Here is a 25,237-nt window from a genome sequence, read left to right on the forward strand (position 1 = left end):
TTAAGCTCATGGGCCCCAAATCTGTTAGTTCTGTCCACAGCAAAGTGTTATTTTGATTTTCATTTTTATTTTATGGTTATTTCTAGTGGAAAGGTCCTTTAAGAGAATATGGTTTTACTATGGTTTTATAGGCATTTTCATAGTTAGAAAAGAAAGAGAAAGGATCCCGATTTCTCAGGCTTCTCTAACATTTCTTTGTCACTGCACATAATCATGACATCGGTTTCACTAATAAATGTTTTCATAAAAATACGGACTTTATACCCAATGATAAAAGTCTATATTTTTAAAGCAAGCTAGCTTGGAAACTAAAATCCCTTTGTATTCCTTTTGTCTGTTTTGATCTTCTTTAATTATTTGGTGTTTTAGTCCCTGAAAAAAACTTTGATCTATCAATATTTTCACTTATGCCTCATATAACAAATAATCATGATCTAAAATCTGAAGTAGCACTAAGGCAGCTATGCATGCATATGTGAAAACAAATGAATTGGGGAAACAACTAGAGAGCCATGAACTAATTCATTTATTCAACAACTACTTATTGAGCCACTTTTCAAGGCACTGAGGCTACAGCAGTAAACAAAACAAAGTGCCTGGGCACTGACATTCAGTGTAAACGAAAAGCTTATATTTTGGTGGGAAGAAAGGAAATAAACAGATAAACATTAAAAAATGTACAATTTAATGTTGGAGGTTAAGTGCTATGAAGACAAATAAAGCAGAGTCAAGGAAAGGATAGCAAGTGGATATAGATACTATAGTTTTAGAGAAATGGTCAGAGAAGGCTTCTTTGAAAGGGTAACTGGGGCCCAGATCTGAATGGGGGAGCCTTGCAGATAACTGAGGGAAGAGCATTCCAGACAGAGGGAACAGTAAGTGTAAAGGCCCAAAGCACAAGCTTGACTTGGAGGGTGAGCAGGGAGGCTGCCGAACAGTGAGAAATAATGAGAATGAGAGGAAATAGTGAAGTAGCCAGAGGCACAATCATAGAGGGCCTTGTTGGCCAAGACAACAGATTTAAATTTTATTTTAATTGTGATGGGAAGTCGTGTTGAAGTTGAGAGCAGAGAATCAACATTATTACTGATTTACATTTTAAAGGGATCACTTCGGTTGCTGTGTGAGAAATGTGGGGAGAAGGGGGAGAGGACTTAGGTGGCAAAGGGAGGGATTCAAGTTAGAAAGCTGTTGCTTGTATCCAAGCAAGTTTATAATAATGGCTTGAACTAAAGTGGCTGCTCTAGAGGAGGTGAAAAGTGGTCAGATCTTGTGCATGTTTTTTTTTTTTTCAACATCTTTATTGGAGTATAATTGCTTAACAATGGTGTGTTAGTTTCTGCTTTATAACAAAGTGAATCAGTTATACATATACATATGTCCCCATATCTCTTCTCTCTTGCATCTCCTTCCCTCCCACCCTCCCTATCCCACCCCACTAGGTGGTCACAAAGCACCGAGCTGATAGCCCTGTGCTATGGGGCTGCTTCCCACTAGCTATCTATTTTACGTTTGGTAGTGTATATATGTCCATGCCACTCTCTCACTTTGTCCCAGTTTACCCTTCCCCTCCCTGTATCCTCAAGTCCGTTCTCTGGTAGGTCTGCATCTTTATTCCCATCTTGCCCCTAGGTTCTTCATGACCTTTTTTTTTTTTTTTAGATTCCATATATATGTGTTAGCATACAGTATTTATTTTTCTTTTTCTGACTTACTTCACGCTGAATGACAGTCTCTAGGTCCATCCAGCTCATTACAAGTAACTCAGTTTCGTTCCTTTTTATGGCTGAGTGATATTCCATTGCATATATGTACCACATCTTCTTTATCCATTCATCTGCTGATGGACACCTAGGTTGCTTCCATGTCCTGGCTATTGTAAATAGAGCGGCAATGAACATTTTGGTACGTGACTCTTTTTGAATTATGGTTTTCTCAGGGTATATGCCCAGTAGTGGGATTGCTGGGTCATATGGTAGTACTATTTTTAGTTTTTTAAGGAACCTCCATACTGTTCTCCATAGTGGCTGTATCAACTTACATTCCCACCAACAGTGCAAGAGGGATCCCTTTTCTACACACCCTCTCCAACATTTATTGTTTGTAGATTTTTTGATGATGGCCATTCTGACCGGTGTGAGATGACAACTCATTGTAGTTTTGATTTGCATTTCTCTAATGATTAATGATGTTGAGCATTCTTTCATGTGTTTGTTGGCAATCTGTATATCTTCTTTGGAGAAATGTCTATTTAGGTCTTCTGCCCATTTTTGGACTGGGTTGTTTGTTTTTTTGATATTGAGCTGCATGAGCTGCTTGTACATTTTGGAGATTAATCCTTTGTCAGTTGCTTCATTTGCAAATATTTTCTCCCATTCTGAGGGTTGTCTTTTCATCTTGTTTATGGTTTCCTTTGCTTTTGAGTTTCATTAGGTCCCATTTGTTTATTTTTGTTTTTATTTCCATTTCTCTAGGAGGTGGGTCAAAAAGGATCTTGCTGTGATTTATTTCATAGAGTGTTCTGCCTGTGTTTTCCTCTAATAGTTTGATAGTGTCTGGCCTTACATTTAGGTCTTTAATCCATTTTGAGTTTATTTTTGTGTATGGTGTTAGGGAGTGTTCTAATTTCATTCTTTTACATGTAGCTGTCCAGTTTTCCCAGCATCACTTATTGAAGAGGCTGTCTTTTCTCCACTGTATATTCTTGCCTCCTTTATCAAAGGTAAGATGACCATAATTGCATGGGTTTATCTCTGGGCTTTCTGTCCTGTTCCATTGATCTATATTTCTGTTTTTGTGCCAGTACCAATACGGTCTTGATTACTGTAGCTTTGTAGTATAGTCTGAAGTCAGGGAGCCTGATTCCTCCAGCTCCGTTTTTCTTTCTCAAGATTGCTTTGGCTATTCAGGGGCTTTTGTTTTTCTGTACAAATTGTGAAATTTTTTGTTCTAGTTCTGTGAAAAATACCAGTGGTAGTTTGATAGGGATTGCAATGAATCTGTAGATTGCTTTTGGTAGTAGAGTCATTTTCACAGTGTTGATTCTTCCAATCCAAGAACATGGTATGTCTCTCCTTCTGTTTGTATCATCTTTAATTTCTTTCATCAGTGTCTTATTATTTTCTGCATACAGGTCTTTTGTCTCCTTAGGTAGGTTTATTCCTAGATACTTTATTCTTTTTGTTGCAATGGTAAATGGGAGTGTTTTCTTAATTTCACTTTCAGATTTTTCATCATTAGTGTATAGGAATGCAAGAGATTTCTGTGCATTAATTTTGTATCCTGCTACTTTACCAAATTCATTGATTAGCTCTAGGAGTTTTCTGGTAGCATCTTTAGGATTCTCTATGTATAGTATCATGTCATCTGCAAACAGTGACAGCTTTACTTCTTCTTTTCCGATTTGGATTCCTTTTATTTCTTTTTCTTCTCTGATTGCTGTGGCTAACACTTCCAAAACTATGTTGAATAATAGTGGTGAGAGTGGGCAACCTTGTCTTGTTCCTGATCTTATTGGAAATGGTTTCAGTTTTTCTCCATTGAGGACGATGTTGGCTGTGGATTTGTCATATATGGCCTTTATTATGTTGAGGAAAGTTCCCTCTATGCCTACTTTCTGGTGGGTTTTTATCATAAATAGGTGTTGAATTTTGTCGAAAGCTTTCTCTGCATCTATTGAGATGACCATATGGTTTTTCTCCTTCAGTTTGTTAATATGGTGTATCACGTTGATTGATTTGCATATATTGAAGAATCCTTGCATTCCTGGGATAAACCCCACTTGATCATGGTGTATGATCCTTTTAATGTGCTGTTGGATTCTGTTTGCTAGTATTTTGTTGAGGATTTTTGCTTCTATGTTCATCAGTGATATTGGCCTGTAGTTTTCTTTCTTTGTGACATCTTTGGTTTTGGTATCAGAGTGATGGTGGCCTTGTAGAATAAGTTTGGGAGTGTTCCTCCCTCTGCTATATTTTGGAAGAGTTTGAGAAGGATAGGTGTTAGCTCTTCTCTAACTGTTTGATAGAATTTGCCTGTGAAGCCATCTGGCCCTGGGCTTTTCCTTCTTGGAAGATTTCTAATTACAGTTTCAATTTCAGTGCTTGTGATTGGTCTGTTCATATTTTCTGTTTCTTCTTGGTTCAGTCTCGGAAGGTTGTGCATTTTCAAGAATTTGTCCATCTCTTCCAGGTTGTCCTTTTTATTGGCATATAGTTGCTGGTAGTAATCTCTCATGATCCTTTGTATTTCTGCAGTGTCAGTTGTTACTTCTCCTTTTTCATTTCTAATTCTATTGATTTCAGTCTTCTCCCTTTTTTTCTTGATAAGTCTGGTTAATGTTTTATCAGTTTTGTTTATCTTCTCAAAGAACCAGCTCTTAGTTTTATTGATCTTTGCTATCATTTCTTTCATTTCTTTTTCATTTATTTCTGATCTGATCTTTATGATTTCTTTCCTTCTTCCAACTTTGGGGTTTTTTGTTCTTCTTTCTCTAATTGCTTTAGGTGTAAGGTTAGGTTGTTTATTTGAGATGTTTCTTGTTTCTTAAGGTAGGATTGTATTGCTACAGACTTCCCTCTTAGAACTGCTTTTGCTGCATCCCATAGGTTTTGGGTCATCGTGTTTTCATTGTCATTTGTTTCTAGGTATTTTTTGATTTCCTCTTTGATTTCTTCAGTGATCATTAAGTAGTGTGTTCTTTAGCCTCCATGTGTTTGTATTTCTTACAGATTTTTTCCTGTAATTGATATCTAGTCTCATAGCGTTGTGGTCAGAAAAGATACTTGATACGATTTCAATTTTCTTAACTTTACCAAGGCTTAATTTGTGACCCAAGATATGATCTATCCTGGAGAATGTTCCATGAGCACTTGAGAAGAAAGTGTATTCTGTTGTTTTTGGATGGAATGTCCTATAAATATCAATTAAATCCATCTTGTTTAATGTATCATTTAAAGCTTGTGTTTCCTTATTTATTTTCATTTTGGATGATCTGTCCATTGGTGAAAGTGGGATGTTAAAGTCCCCTACTATGATTGTGTTACTGTCGATTTCCCCTTTTATGGCTGTTAGTATTTGCCTTATGTATTGAGGTGCTCCTATGTTGGGTGCATAAATATTTACAATTGTTATATCTTCTTCTTGGATTGATCCCTTGATCATTATGTAGTGTCCTTCTTTGTCTCTTGTAATAGTCTTTGTTTTAAAGTCTATTTTGTCTGCTATGAGAATTGCTACTCCAGCTTTCTTTTGGTTTCCATTTGCATGGAATATCTTTTTCCATCCCCTCACTTTCAGTCTGTATGTGTCCCTAGGTCTGAAGTGGGTCTCTTGTAGACAGCATATATACGGGTCTTGTTTTTGTATCCATTCAGCCAGTCTATGTCTTTTGGTTGGAGCATTTAATCCATTTACATATAAGGTAATTATCAATTTGTGTGTTCCTATTACCATTTTCTTAATTGTTTTGGGTTTATTATTGTAGCTCTTTTCCTTCTCTTGTGTTTCCTGTCTAGAGAAGTTCCTTTAGCTTTTGTTGTAAAGCTGGTTTGGTGGTGCTGAATTCTCTTAGCTTTTGCTTGTCTAATTTCTCCGTCAAATCTGAACGAGATCCTTGCTGGGTAGAGTAATCTTGGTTGTAGGTTTTTCTCCTTCATCACTTTAAATATGTCCTGCCACTCCCTTCAGGCTTGCAGAGTTTCTGCTGAAAGATGAGCTGTTAACCTTATGGGGATTCCCTTATGTGTTATTTGTTGTTTTTCCCTTGCTGCTTTTAATATTTGTTCTTTATATTTAATTTTTGATAGTTTGATTAATATGTGTCTTGGTGTGTTTCTCATTGGCTTTATCCTGTATGGGACTCTCTGTGCTTCCTGGACTTAACTATTTCCTTTGCCATGTTAGGGAAGTTTTCAACTATAATCTCTTCAAATATTTTCTCAGTCCCTTTCTTTTTCTCTTCTTCTTCCGGGACCCCTATAATTCGAATGTTGGTGCGTTTAATGTTGTCCCAGAGGTCTCTGAGACTGTCCTCAATTCTTTTCATTCTTTTTTCTTTCTTCTGCTCTGCAGTAGTTATTTCCACTATTTTATCTTCCAGGTCACTTATCCGTTCTTCTGCCTCAGTTATTCTGCTATTGATCCCATCTAGAGAATTTTTAATTTCATTTGTTGTGTTGTTCATCACTGTTTTTTTGCTCTTTAGTTCTTCTAGGTCCTTGTTAAACGTTTCTTGTATTTTCTCCATTCTATTTCTAAGATTTTGGATCATCTTTACTGTCATTATTCTGAATTCTTTTTCAGGTAGACTGCCTGTTTCCTCTTCATTTGTTAGGTCTGGTGGGTTTTTGCCTTGCTCCTTCATCTGCTGTGTGTTTCTCTGTCTTCTCATTTTGCTTAACTTACTGTGTTTGGGGTCTCCTTTTCGCAGGCTGCAGGGTCGTAGTTTCCGTTGTTTTTGGTGTCTGTCCCCAGTGGCTAAGGTTGGTTCAGTGGGTTGTGTAGGCTTCCTGGTGGAGGGGACTAGTGCGTGTGTTCTGGTGGATGAGGTTGGATCTTGTCTTTCTGGTGGGCAGGTCCACGTCTGGTGGTGTGTTTTGGGGTTTCTGCGACCTTATTATGATTTTAGGCAGCCTCTGTGCTAATGGGTGGGGTTGTGTTCCTGTCTTGCTAGTTATTTGGCATAGGGTGTCCAGCACTGTATCTTGCTGGTCATTGAGTGGAGCTGGGTCTTGGCATTGAGATGGAGATCTCTGGGAGATTTTCGCTGTTTGATATTACATGGAGCTGGGAGGTCTCGTGTGGACCAGTGTCCTGAACTTGGCTCTCCCACCTCAGTGGCACAGCCCTGATGCCTGGCTGGAGCACCAAGAGCCTGTCCTCCACATGACTCAGAATAAAAGGGAGAAAAAAAAGAAAGAAAGAAGATAAAATAAAATAAAGTAAAATAAAATAAAATAAAGTTATTAAAAAAATAAATATTATGAAAAAAAATTTTTAAGTAATAAAAAAAAACAAAAAAACAAAATGGACAGACAGAACCCTAGGACAAATGGTAAAAGCAAAGCTATACAGACAAAATCACACACAGAAGCATACACATACACACTCACAAAAAGAGAAAAAGGGAAAAAAGTATATTGTTGCTCCCAAAGCCCACCCCCTCAATTTGGAATGATTCGTTGTCTATTCAGGTATTCCACAGATACAGGGTACATCACGTTGATTGTGGAGCTTTAATCCGCTGCTCCTGAGGCTGCTGGGAGAGATTTCCCTTTCTCTTCTGTGTTCGCACAGCTCCTGGGGTTCAGCTTTGGATTTGGACCTGCCTCTGCATGTAGGTCGCCTCAGGGCATCTGTTCTTCGCTCAGACAGGACGGGGTTAAAGGAGCAGCTGCTTCGGGGGCTCTGGCTCACTCAGGCCGGGGGGAGGGAGGGGTACGGAGGCGGGGCGAGCCTGCAGCGGCAGAGGACGGCGTGACGTTGCAGCAGCCTGAGGCGCGCCGTGCGTTCTCCCGGGGAAGTTGTCCCTGGATCACGGGACCCTGGCAGTGGCGGGCTGCACAGGCTCCCGGGAGGGGCGGTGTGGAGAGTGACCTGGGCTCGCACACAGGCTTCTTGGTGGCGGCAGCAGCAACCTTAGCGTCTCATGCCCGTCTCTGGGGTCCGCGCTGATAGCCACGACTCGCGCCGTCTCTGGAGCTCGTTTAGGCGGCGCTCTTAATCCCCTCTCCTCGCGCACCAGGAAACAAAGAGGCAAGAAAAAGTCTCTTGCCTCTTCGGCAGCTCCAGACCTTTTCCCCGACTCCCTCCCGGCTAGCTGTGGTGCACTAACCCCTTCAGGCTGTGTTCACGCTGCCAACCCCAGTCCTCTCCCTGCGATCGACCAAAGCCCGAGCCTCAGCTCCCAGCCCCCGTCCGCCCCGGCGGGTGAGCAGACAAGCCTCTGGGGCTGGTGAGTGCTGGTCGGCACCGATCCTCTGTGCGGGGATCTCTCCGCTTTGCCCTCCGCACCCCTGTTGCTGCGCTCTCCTCCATGGCTCCAAAGCTTTCCCCCTCCACCACCTGCAGTCTTCACCTGCGAAGGGGCTTCCTAGTGTGTGGAAACCTTTCCTCCTTCACAGCTCCCTCCCACGGGTGCAGGTCCCATCCCTATTCTTTTGTCTCTGTTTTTTCTTTTATCTTTTGCCCTACCCAGGTGTGTGGGGAGTTTCTTGCCCTTTGGGAGGTCTTAGGTCTTCTGCCAGTGTTCAGTAGGTGTTCTGTAGGAGTTGTTCCACGTGTAGATGTATTTCTGATGTATTTGTTGGGAGGAAGGTGATCTCTGCATCTTACTCTTCCGCCATCTTGAAGCTCCTCCAGATCTTGTGCAATTTTTTTTTTTATGCTTTTTTTTTTCAAATTTATTTATTTATTTATATTTATTTTTGGCTGTGTTGGGTCTTCGTTTCTGTGCGAGGGCTTTCTCTAGTTGCGGCCAGCGGGGGTCACCCTTCATTGCGGTGCGCGGGCCTCTCACTATCGCAGCCTCTCTTGTTGCGGAGCACAGGCTCCAGACGCGCAGGCTCAGTAGTTGTGGCTCACGGGCCCAGTTGCTCCGTGGCATGTGGGATCTTCCCAGACCAGGGCTCGAACCCGTGTCCCCTGCATTGGCAGGCAGACTCTCAACCACTGCTCCACCAGGGAAGCCCTCTTGTGCATGTTTTAAAGGTAGAGCCAACAGCATTTGCTGATGGATTAGATGTAGACTATGAGATAAGGAGAAGAGCCACAAACTTAGAATGAAACCTCTGAAGTTTTGTCCCTCTGCAAATGAATGGATGAGTTGTCATTACTGAGATGGAAAAGCAAGTATGGAAGAGCAAATAAAGAGTTTTGTTTTAAACATGTGAAGTTTGAGATACCTAACTGACATCCACATCGGGCTATTTATTGTCTAGGCAATTTCATACACTAGGCAGCGTTGCAGGAAAGAGACTCAGGATGATATTTAAATTTGGGATTGTCAACAGAAGTGATATTTGAGGCCATGGGACAGTCTAAGTGAGTGTAGCTAGAGAAGGCAAACAGTCTTAGGACTGAATCCTAGGGCTTTAACATTCAGAGGCTGGAAAAGAAGGATGCTCCAGCAAAGTAGAGTGAGCAGCCAATGAGATAGGAAGAAAACCAGGAGAGTGTGAAATGCCAGAAGTCACATGAATAAAAAAAGAGGGGTTGATTGTCACAGCCAGATGGTTCTAGGAGATTGAATAAGATGAGGATTAATAAATGGTCATTGGATTTGGAGGTTGTTGGCAACCTAGAAAAGAATGGGTTCAGTGTAGTGCTGGGGATGAAAGCTATAGATTTAAGAAAGAGTGGGAGGTGAGGAAGCAAAGACTGAGTTTAGACAACTCTTGAGATGGGCTGTAAAGAGGGACAGAGAAATGGGACAGGTGCTGGAGGCGGAATGCTGTGGACTGAATATTTGTATCCTTACCTCCCAAATTCATAGGTTGAAATCCTAACCCTCAAGGTGATGGTTTTGGAGGGGGTGCTTTGGGAGATGATTAGGCCTTGAGGACAGAGCCCTCATGAATGGGATTAGTGCCCTTATAAAAGGTCCCAGAGAGACACGGAGAAAAGATGCCATCTGTGAACCAGGAAGCAGGCCCTCACCAGGCATGGAATCTGCCGGTTCCTTGATCTTGGACTTCCCAATCCCCAGAACTGTGAGAAATAAATTACTGTTGTTTATAAACCACTCAGTTTATGGCATTTTTGTTATGGCAGCCTGAAAGGACTAAGACAGAGATATATGGTTAAGGGAGGACTTTTTAAGATGGAAGATATTGTAATGTTTGTATGCTGATGAGAATGATCCAGTAGAGATGAGGAAATTAATGATGCAGAAGTGAAAGAAAGTATTTACAAGCATAATGTCCTAGAGTAAAGAAGGCAGGATAGAATTGAGTATTTAAGTGGGGGGTTGGCCTTAAACATGCCAATAGGAAAGTAGGGAGGACACATGGGTTACAATGCAAGAGGGTTGGCAGATTTGGGTAAGAGAATAAGGAAGATCTCATCTCACTGACTATTTTTTCTTAGTGAAATAAGAAGCCAGGTCATCAGCTGAGTGTGAGGAGGTTAAAGGGGCTGTGGCAGCTTGAGAGGAGAGCAAAAGTATAATAGTAGCTGGATTGTTAGGCCATGCTAAGGGCCAGCCTCAGGTTATGGTGATAAATTTAAAGTGTTATGGTTGTGTGTTTTTCTCCAGCCACATTCACTTGCTTGGGTAGAAGCTCAGATTAGGCAGAGAATTACATATAATTTGAAAATATTAAGTGACAATAAATAATATTCATCTTCCCCTCCTGTGTTCAGAACCAACTGAAAGATAGATGCAAAAGAGCAACCTTTATTATTCTAAAACAGATAGGAGAATGTAGCTTTAGGTTTTCAGACAAGTGGGTTGGAAAATTCTTCACTCCAGACACATCTTGTTGCTGGCAGGCCCCTTCCCTTACTGTAGAACAGGGAGGAAGACTTGAAGAGAGGAAAGAGGAAGGTCTGAACCAGGTATGCTACTCCCATCAGATAACTCACTCCACCCCCAGTAGGGAGGAAGAGTGAGGGGTGGGGTAAGAGGCTAAAGGTCAGGCTAGCTCCCCGGTTCTCAACTCTAGAATCATGGGAATCACCTGGGGATCATCAGTATCACCTGGGCATCGTTTAGAGAAACATGCCTGGGTACACTTCCAGAGATTCTGATTTAACAGGCCTGGGGTGCCATCTGGGCATCTGGATTTTTAAAAGCCTGCCTAGGGGATTCTAATACGAGGCCAGCATTTTTCCTTAACAATAAACATGGTCAGAATTGCCAGACAAATATGATAGAAGTTGAAAGCAGCAAAGGAGCAAAGAATGCCTATTAAAAAGTTGCTATCTTGATGCACCATGGAATTTAAAGAGGTAAGTGAGGACATGAGGGATTGATGGCGTAGCACACACACACACACACAAAACCCCAGTAAGGTCAGCAGATAGAGTGTGGATGTCCCCAAAGGGTTGCAGAACTACTGGAGTTGGGCTATCCAGGAAGGGAACTGGGAGAATAAGAGATAAAGATTAAAGAATCAAATGCTGGAATTGAGATTCTGATTGTGATGCCACCAAAGTAGCAAGTTCTAAAGTGACTGACCATGAGAGTGACTAAGCTTAAGTGTAGAACAAGATCCTTGGAGATAAGGAGGCCATGGCGAGAGAGACCAGTGTGCTGGGTGAGTCATCAGTGTGGATGCTGAGATCACCGTGGTGGCTGTAGCAACCTGGAGTCCAGAAGAAAGGTAAGGCACGCAGGTCCACAGTACCCAGGGGCTGTGAGGTTCACCAGGATCCTGGTTAGGTGGTCTCTGTTTTGATATTGCTTTCTTGTTCTTTTAGCAGACAGCCCAACTCCATTCACAGTAGATTTGAGAGAGGGAGGGTAAGAAAGCAGGGATAGATGATCCAAAATATTATCTTTAGGTATTGAGATTGAGAAAAAGGTTATAACTATTTCTGGAAAGTGCTTGAATCTGCATGCCCCACTGGTAAAATGAAGGAAAGATTGGTGAAATGTTAACAGGCCCTGAACATAAACTATAAGAAAGTTCAGGTTTTTTCCTTTCCTCCTCCTCCTCCTCACGTTTCGGTGGGTGGACAAACGTGGTGCATGCTGTGCTTGGTCTTCCCTTGACCTTGAGTAGTCCAGTTTGATCAGTTGACTCTTACTCTGCTTTATTGTTGATATATAACTATGCAGGCATCAGTCACTTTTCATTTGTTTATTCTGCTGATTCCTCACCTCAGGACACTTCCCCCCTCCCTTTCCCCTGCCTTTTTCCTATCTCCCAATTTGCTATGCAGCAATAATTTCCCCTTACACTGCGCCTGCCAATTGCAATGCCAGATGGCTTCTGTTCTGAGTCCCCTCACCCAGCCCCCCTTGAGAACAGCTGCCATTGTCATTGCTGTGAACACATCGTGGCTTTGAACCCATAGCTGAGACCCAAACTTGATGCTCAGCGTTGGGAGGGGCTAGCACTAGTGCCAGGAGCCATGAAAACAGCACACACTTTTCCTGCTGCTGTTCAGAAAAAGCCCTTAGAAAAGGCTCTTTCGCGTTTTTTCAATCATCTGCGTATTGAAATCTCATTGTGGAGTTTAATTCCTTTACCACCTGACTCAGCTTCCTCGCCATGAAGTTCCCTTTGTGCCATAAACTCAATTAGGACCCCATATTTCCCATCCTGAAAACAGATGTGAAAAAACTGTGGTGTGTGTGTGTGCACATTTGTGAGCCTGTCTCTTTAGAGCTCCAGCATACACACTCCCTTATCTGTATCCACATATTTTTATTTAAACAGATTCATTCAGGAAGAAAAGCCACAATTTAGTGGCTATTGGGACAAGCTTCCTAAGTCAGCCTCTGAGGAAAGATAATAAAATAGAATTCCTTTTTTTTTTTTTTTATCTTGAGTTATCCTATGTTGGTTCCATCACTAAAATTCTGTTACTGTGACACCATCTTAAAAGATTATATTTTTGAGCCCTCTGTGATGGCAGGTCAGTTGTGGGTCTAAAAACCCAAACAAAAAGAATCCTGAATCAAATACCATGTAGACCAATATGCATTTCAAAGGCACTGCCACGTAGTCAGTGGGTTAGGGTTTTTGTGTCGTTTTCTTTCTTTTTGGGGGAGTGGGGGAGGGAAAGGGACTCTCTTTCATGTTAATCTAATTGTGCATAACCCAGGCACATTTTACCATGTAGGGAAACTTTCTCTTTAGCGTCCTTCCCTACCACACACTCGGGCCTCCTTTCATTCCTCCCTTTCTGAAGTCAGAGTGCTCCCCCGGTGTACATTTGGGGGAGATTCCCAGGATGGTGATGTATTCTGCTTTGCTGCTGAGGAATTTACTATCCCCCCACTTGGCAACAAATGAAAGTGGGTATTAATTTCTCAGAGTGCTGGTAGCAACACGAGAGAGGGGCTGCAAGAATGATACCCACCTAAATCTGTATGTAGTGCACAGCAGGCCACCGTTTCAAAAGAGGGAGAGAAAAGACAATGACAAGAAAGAAAAGATTCTCCTGAGTTGACTTCTCTGCATTTTGCGTCGTTAGGTTTTGGAGAGAGATGCGAGAGGTTCGGGGCCTGAACAGAGTCAAATTATGCAGCTGCGGGGATGCCAGGTCCTCCAGAATAGGATGCTTCGTTTAGATTTTCCACAATGCTATTGAAGTGCTTATTTTCCTCCTGAAGAGACACAAACAGATGCAAACTTCTGTAAACACTTTAGAAATGAATTCAGTGAGTTTGGCCTCTCAGCAGTGCTCAATAGCTGACAGAAAAATGTCTAATTAGTGCGAGTGGAAATAATAGGGCCACTTGGATTCCTTCCATCCTCCTCCAACTCTACTTTTCCAAGGAACTCAAAGGGCCTTTGTCTGGCAGGTCACCCTCTCTCAGGCTTTGTGCTCCAAACTATTAAGAGTAGAAGGGGGAAAAATAGATGAGGGAATGTTCTCTGCTCAAATATATGGTGTGTTCACGCAGGATGCAGAATGGGGTGTTTGTGGCATCCTTTACAGGTGCTCGGGAGGGATTCCTCCATTGGCGACAGCCAAAAGCAACTCACACGTGCATGCTAAGAAACCTCCCTTTCAAGAACCAGCTTTCCTTCACCAATTGCCATAGAGCCTGCTCATTTTCCTTTTTTTTTTTTTTTTTTCTCAGCTTCCAGTAACATCAGTCCTTAGACTTAGTGAAGAGAAGAAATTAAATGAGAGGTTTCACCATTTTCTGAGATAAACCTTAGAGATGTTATATGCATGATCTGTTATTTCCTTTTTACTCTGTTGAAAATTCCACTGACATTTCTTTTAGGAACCTGTCTTTGCTTGTTGTTATTTTGTCATACAGGAGAATGGGACCACGTGAACGGAATTCTTTTTTCCTATTTTTTTTCGTAGTATTCCTCTTCATTTATTAAGCACCCACAATGTGCCAGGCTCTGTGCTGAACATTTGACCCACATTTCCTCTAATCCTAAACCAGCACTGAAAATAGGTACTATCCACATTTCACAGATGAGGAAATTGAGACTAGGAGAGGTTTAGTAACTGGCCATGGCAAGCAAATGGAGGACCTTGGACACAATCCAGATACCTGTGGTTTCATCTCAGATTTTTTTTTATCTCTAGAAGTTTGATTTGGATCATTTTTTATATCTCCCATGTCCCTAATCCCACCTAATTTTTACCCTACCTTCTTGAACTTATAAAATACAGTTAAAACTGTCATTTGGGGTTCAATTTCTATTGATTTCTTTTTCTTTTTAGTGTAGGCTTCTTTCATACCTGGTAATTTTTGACTGGATGCCAAACATTATAAATTTTACCTTATAATATGGCAGATAATTTGGGTGCCTGTAAATATTCTTGAACCTTGTTCTGGAATTCAGTCAAGTTAGTAAATAGTTTGATCCATGCCATGCTTGCTTCTAAACTTTCAGAGTGGGCCAAGAGCCATCTTCCTCTGAGGTTAATTTTGTCTCACTACTGAAGCAATACCCTTCTGAATATTCTACCCCCTGCCTTGTGAATGACATGATTTCCTACTATGGATGGTAGAAACACAAACTACATGAGGCTTGGGGATTGTTTCCTCTGCTCCTTTCAGGTGGTTCTTTCCCCAGCCTTGGGTGGTGTCTTTTCATACATGAGCTGATCAGTAGTGTTCTGCTGGAGACTCAGGGGGGACCCTCTGCAGATCTCTGGACTTCTTGCTTTGTGCAGCTCTCTCCTTCTGGTTCTCTGCTCTGTGAACTCTGGCCACCTTAGCCTCTACAGACTCGTAGAAGCTCCATCTCCTCAACTTGGGAAGGCCACCTCACTAGACTTGTAGAGCATCCTTTCAGCTCTGTGTAAGAAATTCCCAGTTGGAGTAATCCCCAGCTAATCACCAAATTATCATTTGGTCTTGTGGTACCAACTTTCACTAGAAATTTCAAAATGCTGTAATTAAAGGCCATCTCATGGAAGGTTTTCTTTTCTTTCTCTTATTTTTAAACACATAACAAGAACACTCTTTTCAACTGGGATTTGTTTTTATTTGTCCCTGTTTTTTTTTTTTCTTAGAATTTTTTTTATCATAATAAGGGATACAGGTTCCTTAGAACCACTGTTTGGACTCAGTGAGTGGTGAGTTCAGCCCTAGCTACAAAGACCCAGATTCCTGTGCCCAGATTAGGCCCTGCTCAAAATCACCTTCATCAGACACAGGTGGAAAGCAGAAGGAAAACTGACCCTTGAGAGACTTGGGTTCCTCAAGTATTAGCTGAGGATGTAAAGAAATCGAAACTCTTTGTACTGTTGGTGGTATTGTAAAATGGTGTAAACTCTATGGAAAACAGTATGGTGGTTCCTCAAAAAATTAAAAATATAACTACCATTTAATCCAGCAATCCTATTTCTAGGTATATATCTCAAAGAATTGAAAGCATGGCCTCAAAGAGATACTTGCACACCCATGTTCATAGCAGCACTGTTCACAATAGCTAAGCGGTGGAAGCAACCCAAATGTCCATTGACAGATGAATGGATATAGATTCATCCATACAGAAATTGGTATATACATACAATGGAATATTATTCATCATTTAAAAGGAAGGAAATTTTGTCACATGCTACAACGCAGGTGAACCTTAAGGACTTTATGCTAAGTCAAGTAAGCCAGTCACAGAAAGACAAAAACTATATGATTCCACTTATATGAGGTACCTAGAATAGTCAAATTCGTAGAAACACAAAGTAAAATTGTGGTTACCAGGGGCTAGGGAGAAGGGAGAAAGGGTTGTTGTATCAAGTTTCATACTTGCAAGATAAAAAATTTTGAAGATCTAATTCACAATAATGTGACTATACCTAACACTACTGAACGCCATTCTTAAAAAAAGCTGAGATGGCAAATTTTACGTTCTGTGCTTTTTACCACAATAGAAAAGAAAAGAAAAAAGATAGAGACGAGTTCCTTCCTGCCTCACCCTGACCCTTTTGACTTTGTAACTTTGGAAAGTCAACTTCTCAGCCGTGGTTTCCTTATCTTACTTAGATTTTGTAGTTACTGTAGATTTAAATGAGTTCATTGGTGTGAACGTTTTTCATAAACTAGATGGTACTACGAAGATGGAAACCATTATTATCAGGGAGGAAAGGGTGGAGAATCAGCCCTAGAGAATAGACCGGCCTCTAAACATTGCATCCCGTGTAGGTACTCAGTTACCCCAAAACTGAAGTGAGGCACCTGTGAGAATGGAGAGCAGAACTAAACATGAAGCATGCACCTCAAAGAGAGGGGACTCACTGTGGCTTGCTGAGTACCCTCCACAGGGTACATAGTCATGAGCAGGGTGACAGGAATAGAGATGCTGTTTCAAAGAAAGGTTTAAGGGAGCCTGGCAGTGGCAGAAGCTGCAAGTTCTACAGATAGCAGCTGAGTTTGCAAACCAAAGGGCTATATTTATGTGTAGCTAGCGTAGAAAGGACTCTTGATCAGAGACTGTCCTCATTAAACAGAGCTGGGCATACATAAAATCATCAGTTTCCTATTCCATCTTTAAGTTTACATTTCATGAATGTCAAATGACTGACATGTTCTCATTTTAAAACTTGTGTTTTTCAGATTGATAGTTTATTTGACAAACCTGAATTGCAGTTTTGAGCATTTCAGTTTTAGTTAGGCTTTTTTGGTTGGGTGAAACAGAGGCTCACACAAGCAAACTCATAAAATGGAGTGTACATTGTTATGAAGATACACGTGGAGCAATAAAGGAAACCTGTAACTCTTAGAACAGCACTTGCAAAAAGGCTTTGGAGTCACATTCTTGGATCTTCACTCTGGTGTCGTCTATAAATGTAGTTTAGCTGCACTCTACTCTCTGCTTCTTCCCATCCTGCAGCAACTGGAAAATTCTTTCTATCCTCCTTAGTTCAGATCAATAAGTTCATTTTTCAAGCCAGGCCACAGAGTCATGGGCCAGGTGTCAGGTGGGTACTCTTGGGTTAGCCTTGAGCTGGTGGTAAGATGGGGAGAGGGGATCAAGGTCAAGTAGCAAAATACATTGCTGCTTCAAAGGCAGTGGCTGTGGGCAGAGCAGTTTCCCTTAGAAAGGGTTACGGTGTGTCAGGCAGTGATTAATGTTGGGGTAACTAACACCTCTCTTCCCCTCCTGGAACAAACTAAGATATAAAACAAAAGAGTTAGGCAGACAAGAGATTAAATATTACCTTTAATTCTGACAAAGGCTAAATTGAAAGGTATAGCTTGGTATTAGAACAAGGGGGTCTGCTAGATGAACCCCAGAATTATGTTGACTTCCCCATTCAGTCACAGAAATTACTGGGCCAAGCAGAACACCCCATGTAGGGTGACTTTCTGATATAGAAGAGCAGAGAAGAATCCGTTTCCTTTAGACAACTCGTTCCCAAAAGAAAAAAGAGAGGAGCTAAGCCATGCACGCCCAGTTTCTTCTTCCCAAATTTTCTGATCAGTGTAGTCCACCTCTCCTGGGACAGAGTGGGTAAAGGAGTAGAGAGAGGCCAGGAGTGCTACAGTACTTGAGCTCCCTTCCCGTGGAAGGAAGCATCAAAAGGAGAGAAGAGGTATTCCCCTAAAAGTTGGCATCACTATCACAGTTTCAGTAGTGATCAACTAAGAACAAAAGGATAAATACAAGAGCACATTATCACTTTTCAAACTTAAAAAACCCAGCGATAGGTTAAAACCCTTAACAAGTTAAGAAAGCATCAGTTTGAAAAGAGAAGGATTATTGTACTGATTCTTGGTAGGCAAGGTATAAATGAAAAGAAATAGGATTCTAGGAGTAAGAATGGGAGGAGTGATTCAATTGGATGATTAAAATATTGGTTTTGACCTTTAAATAAATAGAACTTGCCTCTTAGGATTGTTGTGAGGATTGAATAAACTAATACATACAAAGCTTTTAGCACTGTGCCTGGCACCTGGTTTTGCCCAATAAGTGTTAGTACTTATGTGGTGAAGAAAGCAATGCTTGTATGATAAGATTGTGGTAGGAGAATGGGCAATGCTTACAGTGCTTTTCTAGGCTTCATACGTGAGCTAACATGCCCAGAAAAAACTCTGCTTGATATAGTTTAGCAAATGGAGAAAGTACTAGTGGGTGGTAAACTCATTTATGCTAACAGCTGCATGACTTTCAGTGTCTTTTGTATAATACCTTAAGAGGCCAAAAGATGATTTTTTTCCATAAAAGTTTGCCTCGTTTATCTCTACTTCTCACTCTTTATGTTATACTTTCATTTCATGTCTGTTTCTTTTCTTATTTTATTCATTAACTAAACATAGTCATATAAAACAAATATAAAATATTGCCTAGAAGTCTATATTTCTTCTTAATTAAAATAGACGCAATAAATGAAACAGAATATTATGAACTGACATGGAAAGTTCTAGATGTTATGATGACCAAAAAAATCAAGTAGCAAAACAATATGTCTAGTGTAATGTCATTTAGGAAGGGAGGGAGGGAGGGAGGAAGGAAGGAAGGAAGGGGGGGGGAGGGATAGAGAGGAAGGAAGGAAGGGTGGGAGGAAAGAAAGAAAGGCACAGACACGAAAGAAGGGAGGGAGGAGGAAAGAAAGGAAAGAAAAAAGGGAGGGAGGGAGAAGAAAGAAAGGAAAAGAAAAGAAACTAGAGGGAGAAAATGAGAAAGGAGAGAGAAAGAAGGCAAGGTAGGACAAAGAATCAATTAATGTCTAAATAAACAGAAAAGGGTAGAGGAATTTCTGGAAGGATCTCTGGGAAACCACTATCGGGAAGAATGAGAATGAAATTTGTGGGAGGAAGGGAAAAAATAAGGAGTCAGAAAAAAAAAAGGGGGCACTTTTAATTTTTACTTGGTGTTTGAATTTTTTCATAACAAGAAATATGCATTTATTACGTGTATAATATTAGAAATGTAATAGGGAAAATGGAATGAAAGAAATATTATTTTATCCCACAAATGAATTGGGTTTTTCATTATCGTTATTATTATCATTATCTTTATCTTCTTGTTCAGTAGCGTACTGTTTCCTCTCCTAGCTCTAGGTTTTGTTGTTCTTGTTTTGATAGTAATACCTAGAAGACTACTGGTCCCAAGACTGCCTTCTTTTCTGCCCGACTTTATTTCTTTTCATTCAGGCGTCCCTGAAAGCCTCCATCCTCGCCCGGGAGTGTGCCACCGCCGCTGCCATTGTGTTCCTGAGCGACCGGTTCCTGTACGGGCTCGACGTCTCGGGCGAACTCCTGCAGGTCGCCAAAGGGCTGCACAAGCTGCAGCCAGCAACGCCGATTGCCCCGCAGGTGGTTATTCGCCAAGCCCGAATCTCGATGCACTCAGGTAGGGTCCCTTCTGCTGGCCCTCCTCGTCCCGGATCGTCCCGTCTGGGTCTCACCTTCCTCGGGGCTCCCTGACTTCCGCGGGGACAGCGGGCACCGGGGCCCTCGGGCCTTCTTTTGCAGCCGCCGGCGCTCCCGCCAGCCCGCCGCCTCGCCCTTCCCCCTGCCTCTAGCCAGCACAAAGGCCCTGGCATAAAGGATTTCAGAGCCAAAAGCAATAGAGAAAATTGTGAAAGGGGGTGGAAAATACTAATTGGAGCTTTTGTCGTCTAACAAATCTGTCCTGCTGCTTTCAAACAGGGGTATCTGAATTGCTGTACTTCTGACCAGCAGCCTTTAAAAAACAGATTAGAATTCTACTATTTTCTCTTAGCTCTCCAGTCTCCTTTCTGTAGGGCCACTTGACTATGCTAACAATAGACCTGACAAACCCACTGAAGTAATTTGAGATATTTTTCCATCACACGGAACACCGGTACAGTACCTGATTAGGCCTTAAAGTATCTTTTTTTTTTCCTTCTGTCACTTTGAATAAAATGAAAAATGAGGCTGACATTCTAACTTAGGCTGTAATGTAGAGGGGGACTGGAGGGGAGAGGGGCCTGCTATGTGTTACAGCAAAGTTCACTTCCATAGAATTCTTGAATTATTTAAATTACTGATAACCATGAGGTTTAGAAACCTGTAGCCTGCTGTTCTCTTTTCCAAGAGTGAAAGGATAAAGGATGAAAATAGAATGCAAGTTGCCTCTCCCAAAAACAGGACTGGCTCATTTTTTAAATTGGGTTTAGCTATTGCTATTGTTTTAATAACTCTGGCCTTGAAGAAGTTAAAATATATTTTAACTACTTCATTTCCTTTGAAAAGGAACTGCACTAACTATACTGAATGGGACAGTTGCTGAGTACAGAGAGGGACAGAGATAAAAGGACATGAGAGGCATGGGCTTGTGGAGGTTAACTTTTCAAAAGCCCAAGTTCATTCACTCTCAGGTTCTTGCAGCTGTGCATAAATTGTACCCATATCTTATTATTTACTTTTCTAAAGTAATTGCATCAACAGAGTTGAACTTAGGAAAAAATTCTTACTTCAAATGTCCATGATTTGGGACGTTTTATAATGTTTGGGGTTTATCATGTTGAGGGTATGAGAAAAACCTAACCACTAGTAAGCCTTCTGATGGCATCAGATGGAATAATGTGTAGGCAGAGCATTCTGTTAGGGGAACCGAAAGTTGAGGGCTGGGCGTGCGTGGGCAAACTAATGTTGGTTCTCATCAAATGGAACTTGGAACAGTTACTGAGGCATGTTTCATGATACACAGATTTACAGATTTGCTATAGTGTGACGTGGAAATCAAGGTCAAGTGGTAAGTAGGCATGTTGATAGCTCTGCTTTACACAGCCAAATAATCTTTTCACTTACTTGTTTGGTTGATTGTTCCTCTCATGCCTCTAACTAAGGTGGTATAGACTTTTTCTCCTGATGACAATTAAGCCTTGATACCATCATGAATGGTACGCTCCTCTGCCCACACATCACATGTCTAAGGTAACAGTCCTAGATCTTATTCTGCAACAGTTGGGGTTGTCTTTTCCTCAAAGATACTACCAGAAATGCCACAAGAAAACAGACACAGCCTCAGAGTTAAAGTGCTTATCTGTAAACTTCTGCCCCCAGACATCTCTTGAGGCCCTACCTACACTGGGTTTCTCAGACAGAAAGGGGGACTTAGAGCAGGGGTGGTGTCCTGGAAAGAGAGCAAGGTACAGTGAAAAGGGGTCTCAATCCCCAGCATTTGGGAATCCTGGGATAGAGAAAGGAGAGGTGTGTTTGATGTTATGAGGGGTAAGGAAGAGGAATAAAGATAATATGAAGGGACAGCACAGTCTTCCTGTTTTCCCCTTTGACCCAGCCCATCCTGGTATCCACTCAAAACCCATTCCAAAGGTCCAAGCATTCAATGTTGTGGGATTTCAGAGGCAAGAGAGGATGCCCTGGGCCTGCCCAGCTCACTCCTGCCTGAAATTAGGAGACAAAACCTTTCAAGCCACAGTTAAAAATAAAGAGTCAGACTTCCAGTTCCGTCAGCGTGGAGGATTGAGCAAGTGCGGAATCTTCTCCCATTACATAAATATCATGAATTAAATATTTTTTAAGTGCCTGAAGCATAGAAGACATTCAAAATCAGAATAGTGGACTACTGCTCCTGACACTATAGCCAAAGAGATTTACACTTGGATATAGTCCTAGGGGAAGGGATTGCCACTTTAATTCCTGTTCAGGGACAAGAGACAGGGCCTTGGGCCTACGTGGAGTAAAATATTTGCATAAAGCTGGAATTCTTAAAGGTTTGCACAGCTATGAAATGGGACTGAACCGCTCTACCAGCCCACCCAGAGAGGTGATGAGGAAGCTTATTCTCTGCCCAAGCTCTGAGGTGGAGGCCAAAAAAAATCTCTGAAAAGAAATAAAAACCCCAAGTCTGTGCCAGATGCCTGCGTGGAGTCTGAATTTACCCACAAGAGAGGGAATCACCCACCAAGTAATTAAGAAAAAACTAATTCAGGACTGAAATTTCTGGGACCTAGCAGATCAAGTACAAAATTATGCTGTAGAGAAACATCCACACTCCAGAGGCATCTCTTAATGTCCTGACCAGAAAGGTACACAGTGTCACTTCTGCCACATCGATTGGTCACAGCAGGTCACAGGGCCAGTTCAGGCTCAAGGAGAAGGAAAATAAATTCTAGATTCCACTTCTTGATGGAGGAATGGCAAGGTCAGCGTTGCAAAAGAGCATGTGGGATAGAAGATATTGTTGTGACCTCCTTTGGATCACAATCTACCACAGTCAGGTATATGTCTGTATCTGCACTTTGAAATAGGGTGGTCAGGGAAGGCCTTATGAGACAGTGAAGTGACATTTGAGCAAAGACCTGAAGGAGAAGGGAGCAAGCCTTGGAGATGTCTGGAATAAACGCATTCCAGACTAAAATAAGTACAAAAACCCTGACATGGGAACAAGCCTGGCAGATGCAAGGAACAGTCAGGAGGCCACTGTAACCAAAGTAGAAGGAGTGAGGGTGAGGGAAAGAATGCTAAGAGAAGAGGTCAAAGAAGTCCCAGGGGCCAGGTCGTATGGGGCTTAGAGGCACCTGGGAGCAGAAATGGATAAAAGGATGAATGATTGAGTTTCCTCCTTACAGAAAAACAGCCATCCATAGTTTAGGCCCCTCCTACGTGGGGTTAATGAAATAAATGAAAAGTTTACAAAGAACCTCTCTACCCACCCCCTAAAAAAATTCCTTCCTGATAATTCTGTAAATAGACCTACTCACAGGCAACTCTCCTCCACTTCTGGAGGCATAGTTTTCACAAAAAGGAGACACAGCCTTTGACAAAGGTTTGCCTTTACTTCTCAAGCCTTACTCTATATGAATGGATTATTCATTCATATGAGTGAATATGTGTGTATATATATATGTATATGTATATGAATCTAATTGCAATTTCAGATACTGTGCAACTTCTCACCTTACCAGTTCCTGAAAACTTCATCTTCTTTTTCACTTTTGTGTATGATGTAGTTACTGATTTTAAATTTTAAAATAGAATGTTTCCCTGTAACACCCCATAATGTGTTAACTTTAGAGCATGAACAGCAGTATTTAAAGCACATGTTCAGAACTAATTATGTGTTGCTTCTTTTCAGGGAAACTTTTAAAAGCAGAGTATATCCTGAGCAGTCTAATAAGCAACAATGGAGCAACAGGTAAGGTGCTCTCATATCTTCACAATGACCTTCACCCTCCATCCCTACCAGAGTTCCAGTTTAAAAACAACTTAATGGGGGCTTCCCTGGTGGTCCAGTGGTTACGACTCCACGCTCCCAATGCAGTGGGCCAGGGTTCGATCCCTGGTCAGGGAACTAAGATCCCACATAACCGCAACTGAGCCTGCACGCCGCAACTAGAGAAGCCCGCACATTGCAACTAGAGAAGCCCGTGCGCTGCCATGAAGACCCAGCACAGCCTAAATAAATAAATAAATAAATATAAACAAATAAATAAATAAAACTTAATGACCTGGTAGTTACTATACACTAGACGTTCCCAGAACTACCTAGGACTGGCTCTGCTACTGATGAATGAAATGGCTTTGGTCAAGCAGGTTACTTCTCTATGTTTCCATTTTCTCTATTTAAAAACAAAAACAAAACAAAACAACCCAACCAAGTCTTCTGATATCGCCCTGCTTTATTGTAGAGTGTGTTATCTAATCAACATTCGCTTTGAAGGTAGGTAACTCCCTGGACCTCAGAAAGGGCTCAGCTACAGCTTTGAAAAGAATTGTGAATGGAAATTGAGCCTGTAAATTCAGGAGAATACACTTACAGTTTTATGTATTTAAAGGGTCTGGAAAATAAATTTTATTTTGCTACAGAGGAGCTATAATAAAAACTTACTTTGAGATAGATTTCTTTTGATATTTAATCATACATGAAAGGAAGCAAGTCCTAAAAGTTGGGTAACAATTTAAGCCTCAGATACCTTGTCTGAATTTCTGGGCACTTAAGTCAACAAGTTTCCCATTACGTTGAACACAATTCCTAGTCGACTTTTAAGGATATAAGGATATAAGGTCCTGAGCTCCTTGAAACTTGTAGTCATTTCCAGTGGGGAGGCAGTTTGAAATACAGATATTGACCACATACCCCCATTTGTGGCCACCATCACTAACCTACAATATGCATACTTCCCATCTTCTACACCACACACATGCACACACACACACACACACAGATTAAAAGCTAGGGAGAAAGTAAGGAGGGTGATGTGACACAGAATAATAAGAGCATGTAATAATGAGTCTGACTTTATTTTTGATGTTTGGCAACTGGCAGCTGTCAGGCCCCAGCTTCTTCCCTCTTTGCGCCACATCTGGACAGGCTGATTTTTTTAAAGCTCATTTATCAGTAAACCCTGGCCTAGGTGTGGGAACCTTTACCCCAGACCCACACCCTAATCACAATAAAAACAAAAGCCACTCACCACTCCTTTCACGTAAGTCAAACGGACCAGTTGGGTGCCTTCCCTGCTCTCCTCAGACAGGCTCATTGTGTGAGCACTCAGTCTTTTCATATACTCTGAGTGCGTGTGTAGAGTCATCAGTTTCAACATTCAAACCAGTTTTGGGTGGATGGGATGGATCCCGCCCTCCATGAGGCAACCACAAGACAGTGGAGGTGACACCATAGTTAATCAACCTGGGGAAGCCTCGAAGGCAATAGCATTGAGGACGAGCCCTGAAGTAGGAGCTAGAGGGGGCGGGATCCCTCCCTCTAGGTAGAGGGAGTGGCAAGTGCAGGTACCATGAAGCAGGAGACGGCTGCTATTACAAGGAACCCAGTGGAGCTGCACGGCAGAGCCCAGTTGGTAACGGGGAGAAGTGGAGACCAGGCAGGATTCAGTTCCTGTGAAGCCCCATAGGTTGCAGCAAGTATGGACCTGATTTTAAATACAAAGAAGAGATTGTCTCCCGAATTTATATCACATGTGTTCATTAAGGCTTCTATGAAAATCATTTTATTTCACCAGGCTATTTCTTTAATAATTCAAGGCCAGGGACCTCCCTGGAGGTCCAGTGATTAAGACGCCATGCTCCCACTGCAGGGGGCACAGGTTCGATCCCTGGTCAGGGAACTAAGATCCCACATGCTTAGCAGTGCAGCCAAAATAAATAAATAAATAAACATTAATTTTTAAAAAATTTTTAAAAATAATTCAAGGT

The 25,237-nt window shown here is 41.7% G+C and overlaps 1 protein-coding gene across 1 annotated transcript in view; it reads left to right on the forward strand.

The window, feature by feature from the left end:
* ALPK1 (alpha kinase 1) overlaps nucleotides 1–25,237 on the forward strand; it is a 121,657-nt gene that overhangs the window by 80,127 nt on the left and 16,293 nt on the right. Inside the window, 2 exon segments of the mRNA XM_036852041.1 lie at nucleotides 19,247–19,445; nucleotides 23,160–23,219. Of these exon segments, the coding sequence (XP_036707936.1) occupies nucleotides 19,247–19,445; nucleotides 23,160–23,219 (259 nt within the window).

This window comes from Balaenoptera musculus, chromosome 5 (assembly GCF_009873245.2).
Source record: "Balaenoptera musculus isolate JJ_BM4_2016_0621 chromosome 5, mBalMus1.pri.v3, whole genome shotgun sequence".
NCBI lineage: Eukaryota > Metazoa > Chordata > Mammalia > Artiodactyla > Balaenopteridae > Balaenoptera > Balaenoptera musculus.